A 10,852-nucleotide genomic window follows, 5' to 3' on the forward strand; every position below is an offset into this window, starting at 1 on the left:
AAATTAAGCGTTTAGCAGCGTCTTGTAACACCTTGTGCATCTCGCAAAATTGCTATTTCGTACGCTTTTTTTCTCCAATCTGGATACTTACGGCTTTATATTCATATTGTAGCTGACGAGCTGCTGCATCCGCCATTGTGCCAAGTGGATTTTTCTAGCTGAAATGCACAAATATTACACAAAAACTAATTTTTCAACCACCGACAACAATTTTCCACTTTTCCAGCGGCTGTTTTTATTTCACTTGCTGTCAAATGTCATCTTCAATTTTACTTTTATTCCATTCTCGATTTTGGTTTTCGAATAGTTGCATTTTTGGTATTAAAAAAACATAAAACGGGATTGCAAAGTCCCAAACCGGTTAGCCGCCTTCTAGATAATAACCGGTTCACGGCTAGCGCGTTTTACCATAAACGAAAGACATAAGATCACGCGCAAATGTAAGAAAGAAAAAAGTAATTTTCTAGCTGTCGAAATATCGACGCCATCTTTGTTGTAAGAAGTAAACAACGAAGAGAACGAAGAAAACCGCGTAATTGTTAAACGCATAAATACTCTGCCCTATCCTGAGTGTCGGCCGAAAAAAAATTCACCCGAAAATTTGACATCCGCCATAGTAAATACATGGAAAGCAAAAGTGAAAAGTGAACCGGTTCGGGGAAAATGGGAAAAAATAAGGTTGACTCATTTTTATTATACAAATTCTTCTATAAATCATGACGTTGTGTTAAATTTTTCTTTACCTTATGTGTACACACGTTGTCACAGCGAATATGAAGAAAATTCCAGTAAAAATGCACCACCAAATTGTGAGCAACGAACAAATGTAAACAAACGGATAATGTCAAAATCGTCCAACTTTCTTCCTAAATGCGATCATAACGGGCTTCTGGTTTTCTGGCGTGATCTTGTATTTTTGGTTCATGGCGTTTTACCACTTCCAGCTGATAATCGGTTCACGGCTAGCTAGTTATTTCCTGGTTCATGGTGGTTTTGCTTATTAACCGATCCAAAGTGGTGAGAAAGGTATAGAAATTCACAAACAGACAACTTAAAGCGAAATTTTTTCATTCGCCCGTAATGAATACACGGAAAAAACAGAAATACATTAATTAATGATTAATTTTTTTGCAACAAATATTTTAACCACTCTGGCTAGAGAAACAGCTGATTTGTAGCGAGTGATTCGCAACCCTGTGTGGTTATCAACGAGCTGCTAGTTGGCGTTCAACTGACAGTTGTGAAGTGGGTACTTTTTTCTTAACTGTCTTTTTCGTGCCCGAGGTTGGTGCAGACTTTGTAAGTGCATTTTATTTTAATTTTATTGCTATTTAATTATTCCAAAAATCCATTTATTGGTCAAAATCTTACCGAGAACTGTATTTTTGTAAAACACAAACAATCAAAAAGGAAGAGTTAGCTGCCTAAGTGGGGACAAGTCTAAAAGATCTAAAAGATCATGTGCTAATTATTCGTTATGTAACCTCAACCGAAAAATTACAAATCGGTATATGAGGCATAGCCTCGGCAACGACCTTGTGCAGAATTTCTTCTAAACTACTCCTTCTCTTTTCATTTCAGTTTTTAAAGGAAATCACCGAAACAGGGGAAAGTAACATAATCCACAATGTTCTCGTCACTGTATGAAGCTGCCAAAAACTCCCCATTCCGGACGCCATTTTCCAAAGTCCAATGTGACAGCACCGGTAAGTCGGGCCCTGTGTCCGGACGCCAGATTCAGGCAGCTTCAACTCCTACTGGTGATTCGTGCGAATTCGGCAGCAACAAATACTATGCCCTCTGCGGTGTCGGCGGTATCCTGTCCTGCGGTACTACGCACACCTTCGTCGTACCGTTGGATTTGGTGAAATGCCGTCTCCAAGTTGATCCCAAAAAGTACAAGAACTTGATCAATGGCTTTAAGCTTACTGTGGCTGAAGAAGGCGCACGTGGTCTGGCTAAGGGTTGGGCTCCAACATTCATCGGCTACTCAGCACAGGTGAGTGAGTGGGCGAAGTAAGTTAGTGTTAGGTGCATGATTGGCATAAGTACAACGCACACTGGAATGGGATTTGGAAACAAGCAAAACCAAATAATGTGTCTCAAGTATTTTTGCTGATGGTACCATTCGTTGTTTATTGAAGCGTGGAAGTCAGAATAAACGCAAACGAAATGTATGGCGTCGAGGTTACACAATCCATTTTCATTATTGGTTTATTGATTTTTAATGCTAAAACGATTAGAACTTATTTCTTGCCCCCAAATTAGGCCTCAATCAAGTATTTATAGTTTTTATTTCCTTTTTCAAAACACCAATTGTTTGCTTTGCTTATTTCCCACGCGTTTTGGTGATTAATTTTTATGCTCATTAGTTTTTGTTTTAACAAAATAGTTCCTCGCTTATCAGCGTCTGCATTCTGCGGTAGTTTATTTAAGAAACGCGGCGTCATCAATTTAAATTCTTATCATGTGAGAATTGTTTGTGTAAACCATTCCCCAAGTTAAATATTTGCTGTTTATTTTTAATTATTAATTTTTTAATTATATAACCTTATTTTTGAATAAGTACCTAGTAAAATTTGTTTTAAAGCAACACGTATTTGCTAGTTTTTTTTAGTTTTAATTTGAATACAAGATTATTTACAAACGTGTATCCACATTTGTTTACTACTTAGGGACTGTGCAAGTTCGGCTTGTACGAAGTCTTCAAAGTGTACTACGCCAATCTGTTGGGAGAAGAGAATGCCTACTTGTACCGTACTTGGTTGTACTTGGCAGCATCTGCATCAGCTGAATTCTTCGCTGATATTGCATTGTCTCCTATGGAAGCCGCCAAGGTCAAGATCCAAACCACCCCGGGCTTTGCTAACACTTTGCGTCAGGCTTTGCCTAAGATGATCAAGGATGAAGGTATTGGCGCTTTCTACAAGGGACTGGTGCCATTGTGGATGCGTCAAATCCCATACACCATGATGAAGTTCGCTTGCTTCGAGCGCACTGTTGAATTGTTGTACAAGTAAGTCAATTTCCACTTTACTGAATTAGCATTATGATAACTACCTACTTCTTACTAAATTATATTTAGGCACGTTGTACCAAAACCACGTGTCGAATGCACCAAGGGTGAACAGCTTATTGTGACATTCGCTGCTGGTTACATTGCTGGTGTCTTCTGTGCCATAGTCTCCCATCCAGCTGATGTGGTCGTTTCGAAACTGAACCAAGCCAAGGGCTCATCTGCAATCCAAGTGGCTAAATCGCTTGGCTTCATGGGTTTGTGGAACGGTCTCACGCCACGTATCATTATGATTGGTACACTCACTGCCCTGCAATGGTTCATCTACGATGGTGTCAAGGTTGCCTTGGCTCTGCCTCGTCCGCCACCAGCAGAGATGCCAGCTTCCCTCAAGGCAAAACTCGAGGGTCAACAGTAAAATAAAAAAATGTTAGATTTAATTCTACTCATCAGCAATTACTAATACGACTCTAAATTAAATAAGTTCAGCCAACGATATTAGAGCGTGCGACGTAGAGTCGTCACAACTAAAATAGTTAAGACGCAAAAAGTATAGAACAACAACCACAGCAGTACGATTGAAAGCAGAAAATATACACGTACATACATACATTGACTCGGGCCTAACGTATCGACGCATTTAAAGGGGACTATATCAGTACAACTAATGGTTTTTGCAAAAAGCTGAAAACTTTACTGTTAACTCCAATACTCAACGCATTTACAGCATTGTAATTCTATCATTCCGGTGGATACTGTAAATGTGCCACACTTTAAGCTTTGCATTTCTATTTATAAACCGTTTTAACTAACTAAAATTAAAATCTAATTTCAATGTACATTCTGTATTTCTACATTTCTTAACTTTTAACTTTTTAAACTTGTACAGCATTGTTTAACGTATTTAAGCTAAAATCCTATGTGTGTGCTGTGCGCTTAAGGCAATAAAATGAAATTGAATACATTTTTGTTTGAAAGTCATAATGGTGTTATTGCTTATTGTAAGATCAGTACGCAGCATTAACTATCTAAAGTGTATTGTTTTAAACACATATGTATGTTATGTACTGTATTTTGTTATCCCCTCTAACAGCGTTGTTAACATTGTCCGAAGAAAAACATAGTAAAATATACAAAACTAAAAATACTTTGGTGGTTTTTCTTTGAGCGAAAATGGTTGCTTAGCGTTTCGATTCTTAAAGGATTTATTTAGTGGACGCGCGGTAGCATTTCACGCACAAAATGCCTCAAGAAGCATTCAAGGTGCATTATGGCCCGTATGCATAAAAACTAAGACATCCTATCCCGGACCATTTTGTGAATCCCGGGATTTCGGGATCTTAAATTGGTAATCCCGGGATCCCGGGATATTTCGGGATATTACCATTAATTAAAATATGCTAACAAACTAGTTTTGTGGTCTTGCTTTAGTGCGAATACTATTTTTAAAAAAGTAAAAAATAGATCATTTTTACACTCACATACATATAGTATTTATACATATACACATATGTGTAATAATTTAGTATGCAACAACATATATATTACAAGTATGACAAATTTCGTAAGAAAAAATTATGTCATGTGTCCGATTCGCATAAAATTTTTATGGGTTCTATACATGAAATAAGACAACACGTATTCTACTCATCGTACATTCCTCATCTTAACGTCGATTTGAAGATAATGAAACGGGCTTAACATTTCTATATGATGGTTATGATTGTCCCAAAGTTTACTTAGCACAGTTGAACTTTTTTAAGTTGATTTGCATAGTGAACACCATCGTAGTCCTCGTTTAATTCTCAAAAAAAAAAACATGTTCCTAAAAAATGGGAGTTTTTCAAGAGCTATTTATTTTATGACGAGGTGGTTTATTTTGTGAGAGTCAACAATGAAGTCTCTACAATGAACAGAGCCCGCGATATAAAAATTGGAAGAAGTACATGACTATTTAGTCAGAATCACGAAAAAATCCAAAATTTGACAGATCATATATCCAAAGAAAAAAGGAAAAATGTGAAGCCAATCGAAATTGTGTTACCAAATTTGGTGTCCGATATGAAAACGAATGCCTCATATATGTTATATATATCATAACATAGCATAATAGTAGTGTTACAATTGTAATATATATATATATATGTATATATATATGCAAGAAACGCTATGGTTTACACTTTTTCATCCACTTTGACAATAAATTCGATGGAATTGCAGATCATTGTGATACGAACTACAACAACCGAACAAGGTCAACTTTACCAGTAATCTTTGCAGAAGGTAGTCATCGGTTATACTTCGAGACCAAACGTCCTTACCCTAGGATAATTATTCAAACAAGGCACACTTCACGTAGTGAATTATCACTTACCCTTAATTCCCACGACAGCCGGTTCTATGTACTGGAATGACTCGAGTTTTACCCGAGCAAGGGCTTTTGTTTCGGCAATCTATCTCAAAAGGTGTTCGTCCATAGGGCTACATCGGCTTCGCGTTCTTTGATCAGAACTGGCATCGCGTTAAATCCTGAGCCAGAAGCATACACCTGCCAGTATGTCAGAGACGACTACACCCTAACACCGCCTCAGTCAGGTGCAATACATGTAAGGGGCGGAGTCACCTCCGAGCCTACTCAGGCCTAAGGACTCATCCGCCATGGACCACGTCATACGTGGCTCCTTGGTGTTCGGCACACCCGAGCAGCTCAACACAAACACGACGTAACCTCAACATAATAGACTACACCACATACACCGAACGTTGATACAGACGTTTCCAAAGCTGATTAGAACTGCTTTCCGACCGATGTTCACGTAGGTGGACGTAGGTTTCCCAGGGTTGTTGTTGTTGTAGCGGCTACTAAACCCCGCTCGGGTCGGCTCATCCATCAACGTTGTCGTCTGTTTCAGCTAAGGGGAGGCCCAGGAAGTGCGCGACTTCAATGGGATCTGCCCATAGGGACAGGGGCGTTAGCTGTGTGGGGTTCTGGGGGCATGCGAAGAGGTGCTGTGACTCATGTGACGACTCTCCGCATGCCGGGCATTGGTTGGGCACATCCTCGATTATTCTGCTCAGGGTTGTCACTGCTGCAGTAGCCTGCTTCATCCCAGCCGTATGTATTTCGGCTCCCCGTCCGAATTTTTCTGCCTAAGCGGATGTCCTAGCTGATGAGCGTTACAACCTTCGTCAGGCCGATCCCGGAAATCCCCGCATTAAAGATCTCAATATTCTGGGATATTCTAAGTGGAAGAAGTGGGAAAGCATCCGAAGACCTATAACTTAGCCTTTGGTGTGAGCAAGCTTTGGTCAACCGTGAGGTCACTGTCCAATCCGACAAAGCGAGAGGACAAGGGGAGTTCAAACAAGGGATAGTCTTATCGTCCGATAACTCTCATTTCCCCGGTAGCGAAGACACCGGGTGCCTTGATACACGCGCACTATACGAACCACCTGACTCTAGCGAGGCATAAACACCCACCGCCCCTGTGAGAGAACAGTCCTAGTAGCGTTGGATCTGTCAAAAGCATTTGACACCGTCGTCACTCCACGATTCTAGAAGACATTGAGGCTTCCTCTCCACCACACGAACTCAAACGGTGATCGGCGAATTATATGAGTGGTTGTCATTCGGCAGTAATTTTTAGAGACAAAAAAAACGAGGATAATTAAACAGGGGGTTCCACAGGGTGGTATCCTTTCCCCGCTGCTGTTTAATTCCTATATATCAAAGCTCCCTCAACCACCAAAGGGAGTCTCGATTGTCTCTTATACTGACGATTGCTCGATAATGCAGTCTAGGAATGGAATTGATGTAAAAGCCAATCTATCCAAGCTTTCTCGATTCTTCACTGCAAAAAGCCAAACACTCTCTCCAACAAAATCAACGGCGATCCTTTTCACCACCCGGATGGTCAGGCTTCAACTAAGCATTCACGCCACTATTCCGAAAATTCTCGAAGTGACTTTCGATAGTCTCCTCTCCTTCCCGGCACACACAACCACAATTGTCAATAAAGTACAGAATCGCAGCAAGGTCCTCAAGTCGGCAGCCGGCAGCATCTGGGGCGAATAAAAAGAAACGTTGCTGGCAACATACAAGGCAATTGGCCGCCCGGTTCTAAACTACGCATCGCCTGTGTGGTCGCCGGATACTAGTAGGATGCAGTGGACGAAGCTACATACATGCCAAAGCACGGCACTCCGAACAACGACCGGATGCCTTCTGAGGTCGCCACAACATCATCTACATGACGAGGTTCAAATGCTCCAAGCTAGGGAGTATAACTCAATGCTTTGCAAGGAACTCTTAGTAGGGTGTCGCCGACGTGGGCCGAAACAACCCGAAAGTATATCGACCGGCCACAAACGGAATTCACAGGGAGTCAGTACAGACCTACACTGACTCTCGACCTGTGAATGCGTTTTGGGAACACAACCACCAGACTTGGACGAGACAGAGCTGCGTCTGCCTCGGGAGACTGGGACCACAATAGCCCAACTTCGCTCTGGCTACTGCAGCAGGTTAAACTTGTACCTGAGCAGATTAAATGCAGATGTGCCCAACGAGCGCCCGGCATGCGGAGGAACACCCCACGCCTCGAGACATTTCTTCGCATGCCCCCAAAACCCCACTCAACTAACGCGTCTGGCTCTATGGATAAGCCCAATCGAGGCCGCACGCTTCCTGGGTCTCCCGTTAGTTAAGCTTCACTACAACGATTGAGGGACTAGGCGGGGTTGCGTTAGTCGCAACAACAACAACAACATCACTTACCTTTATAAAAAATGTGTACCCCGCCCTCCACAAGTTGTCTGTTGCAACGTTAACACCGTCGTTAATACGGTGTTTCAACTAATCGCTTCCAATCAGGGGGTTCCGAACAAAGGCAGAGCATTTTTTCAGGCGTATGTGAACATATTTGGGTATGCCGAAATCGAGTCCCTATGAATCTAAAGTTAAATACTCTATCCGTATACATAGCGTCAGGTTTAGCGGTTCTCGTTGGTAGAGATAACTTTTGACATATCTAGGGCCGAGCTTCAAACAAGTTTTTGATTTGGTATTCTCTGCGGTAGCAGTTGAGCAGGAATTGCTTGCTAAAGGCCGTGTCACACGTGTCATTTGTACAGATTCGTACATTTTTTACTTTGGGATATTGGTACAAAATAAAAAAAATTGGGCCAAAGAATAGGACCGACACACACCATATATTTGTCGATTTAAAGCCGCTTTCGACAGCACGAAGAGAAGTTGCCTTTATGCCGCGGTGTCTGAATTTGGTATCCCCGCGAAACTAATACGGCTGTGTAAAATGACGTTGAGCAATACCACCAGCTCCGTCAGATAAGGGAAGGACCTCTCCGAGCCGTTTGATACCAAACGAGCTTTCAGACAAGGAACTCCCTTCCGTGTGATTTCTTTAATCTGATATTGGAGAAAATAATAAGAGCCGCAGAGCTCGTCGTACTCATCATGCCTGTGCTGGTGTATGGATGGCGCGGAGGCATGGACAATGAAAGCATCTGATGAGGCGGCTCTTGGAGTTTTCGAGAATGATTATTATTATTATTATAGATGACTAACTTATAATTAAAATTATGAGCTAGTAGTTATGATAGGAGCAATGGTAACGAAGAAATAAAATTTTATAGTACAGCTGGATGGATTTTAAAATTGATACGATTTTCCTTATATTTCCTGTATTTGAAATGGATAACAAAGTTAACGGATTTTTGTTTGCAAAGAATTTGTTTCTATTGGATTGGAAAAGTGGACAATCGACTAGGATATGGGATACGTTAATAATGGTAGTATAGTTACAGAAATTACAGTATTGTGGTGGAATATTTTCGATATGGTAACGGTGTGTAACATTTCTGTATCCTAAGCAGAGTCGTTTAAATATTATCAAGTCCAGTCGGCTAATCGGGTAGGAGGGAGTTGAAGATTATCGATGTGCTTGTTGTAACGATGCAGCTGGTTGAGTGTATGGTTTTAGATCCGTCCGTAAAAATTAGTGTGTAGCCCGGTAAAAGTTCTGAGAACCGTTTGTGATACGTTCTGATGGAGGTAGAAGACTTGGGTAATCTTTGCAGGGAGGCTTTGATAGAGGGCATGGGGAATTCCCATGTGTGTGGTTGGAGAATCGCAAAGGTAAGGAAGTTGTAGGAGGGAGCATTTGGCTATTGTTTTGGAGATGACGGATTCCACTTTTTGATTTTGCCTACGCTTGGTATCTTTGGATATGAGCTCGTATATTGTTGTATCGCAGCTGGTTAGAAAGGATTTGCAAAGTCCTGCGGTGATGTGATCCCTACTAGTCTCGATAGATTTAAAGTTGGCTTCGCACATTAAGTTACTGATACGAGTGGTTCTGCGCTGCGTTTGTTGAGAACACTTTTGGCAGTGTAACCATTAAGAATAGACCGTACTCTATTTTTTGAGACTACTTACGCTTTTATAACGGATATGAGGGAGCTAATGTTACAATTGGTCCAGGGCTGGTAAAAGTGATTCTACGTGAGGTGGCTATCGGTATTTAGAGTTAAAGGTTACTCCTAAGATTTTGAGGTTATCTACATCATTCAGGTGAATATTGCCAAATTGTACGGTACACTTGCAATTACGTTTTCTGCAAATGTGTAGGTTTTGGCATTTATGCGGAGATAACTCAGCGCCAGAGTACTCGCACCATTCCAATATTTCATAGACTAGTGAATTAATATTAATCGCTTGGTTTTTTATGTGATTAAGTTTCCTGATTATATGGAAGTCGTCTGCGTATGCACAAAAACTTAGTTCTCTGTGTATTGATAATATGTTTGCAAGTTTGTTGTAGGCGATCAAGAATAAAGTACGGATAGGAGGGATCCTTGTGGGATCCCGTTGTAAAGATTCAAAGTGTTGAAATGTTTGAAATTAGTTTTAACTTTAATTCATGTTTCTCATAATATGCAAAACGTAACTTATAATTTTCTTACCAATTTTCCATTCTAGAAGCTGATCTGTTACGGAATGTATTCCTACTCTATCGAAAGCTTTTTTTACGTTTTTTTTTTTTTGGACGATAGAGAGTCTATTATCATGTAGTCTAAGTATATTAGACTAGCAGTAACAGATCTCCCTTTTTTGAATCCCATTTGATGGCTATGTAATAGCTTGTTTGAATTGACAATTTTGTCTAAAATCTTCTCGCACACAGGGTTCAAAGATATAGGCCATTATGATTGCATGCTGGTTTTGTCTGCCTTAAGTTTTAGTACTTAGTTTATATAGCTGTGGTCTTGATTTTGCGTTAAGGGAGAGGTGCTGAACCATATCATATGTGATTTGTCGAAACCTGGTGAAAAACCTCTCACCTTTTTTAGTGCGATAAGCAGTTCAATATTTGATATGGGTTTCTCGATTACTTTTGCCTTTTCATTTGGTCTAAGTTCTGGTATGTTAGCGTAGAGTGAAGTTTTCTTTACCCCCTAAACTGTTGCGGGAATTTAGAATCATGTGATTGTGTGGACCAGTGCTGTCAGAATATGTCGTCTGATACTACGTTTATACGCACAGAATAATCGACTTAATTGAAAGCGCATTGACACCGTACACATTTCGCTCTAGTGTTTATACTTACGGCTTTATATCGGCATCAAAGTAACCGCATTCAAAAGCAAACAAAATCAGCTGTTTTCATTAGACATTTTATAAGTTAACTTAATGGAAAGTGATAAAAATCTAGTTTTATTCGGCATTATAAAATCGTGGTAAAGAAAATTAACGATTATTATTAATCAGCTTTTAAATACTGATGCGATTATTTGGAATTTGAGCGGAACAGCTGA

The 10,852-nt window shown here is 40.4% G+C and overlaps 2 protein-coding genes across 2 annotated transcripts in view; one reads left to right on the forward strand and one right to left on the reverse strand.

The window, feature by feature from the left end:
* Nucleotides 1-217, reverse strand: part of LOC118739279 (putative U5 small nuclear ribonucleoprotein 200 kDa helicase) — an 8,016-nt gene extending 7,799 nt beyond the window's left edge. The window contains exon 1 of the mRNA XM_036470517.1: nucleotides 92-217. Coding sequence (XP_036326410.1) covers nucleotides 92-136 — 45 coding nt within the window. The 5' untranslated portion in view covers nucleotides 137-217. The remainder of the gene's footprint in view (nucleotides 1-91) is intronic.
* Nucleotides 218-1,239: 1,022 nt separating this feature from the next.
* LOC118739283 (phosphate carrier protein, mitochondrial-like) lies at nucleotides 1,240-4,163 on the forward strand. The gene is made up of 4 exons (XM_036470524.1): nucleotides 1,240-1,299; nucleotides 1,582-1,999; nucleotides 2,676-3,016; nucleotides 3,086-4,163. Exons 2-4 carry the CDS (start codon nucleotides 1,628-1,630, stop codon nucleotides 3,432-3,434), a joined length of 1,062 nt encoding a protein of 353 aa, XP_036326417.1. The 5' UTR covers nucleotides 1,240-1,299; nucleotides 1,582-1,627; the 3' UTR covers nucleotides 3,435-4,163.
* Nucleotides 4,164-10,852: the final 6,689 nt, after the last annotated feature.

The sequence above is a fragment of the Rhagoletis pomonella genome, unplaced genomic scaffold (genome assembly GCF_013731165.1).
Source record: "Rhagoletis pomonella isolate Grant_MI unplaced genomic scaffold, Rhpom_1.0 Rhpom_scaffold_00005, whole genome shotgun sequence".
Classification (NCBI taxonomy): domain Eukaryota; kingdom Metazoa; phylum Arthropoda; class Insecta; order Diptera; family Tephritidae; genus Rhagoletis; species Rhagoletis pomonella.

Coding starts and splice junctions, on each gene's coding strand:
- LOC118739283 (XM_036470524.1), top strand. CDS start 1,628: ATGTTCTCGTCACTGTATGAAGCTGCCAAAAACTCCCCATTCCGGACG. Junction 2,000..2,675: donor TCATCGGCTACTCAGCACAG/GTGAGTGAGTGG, acceptor TTTACTACTTAG/GGACTGTGCAAGTTCGGCTT. Junction 3,017..3,085: donor ACTGTTGAATTGTTGTACAA/GTAAGTCAATTT, acceptor AATTATATTTAG/GCACGTTGTACCAAAACCAC.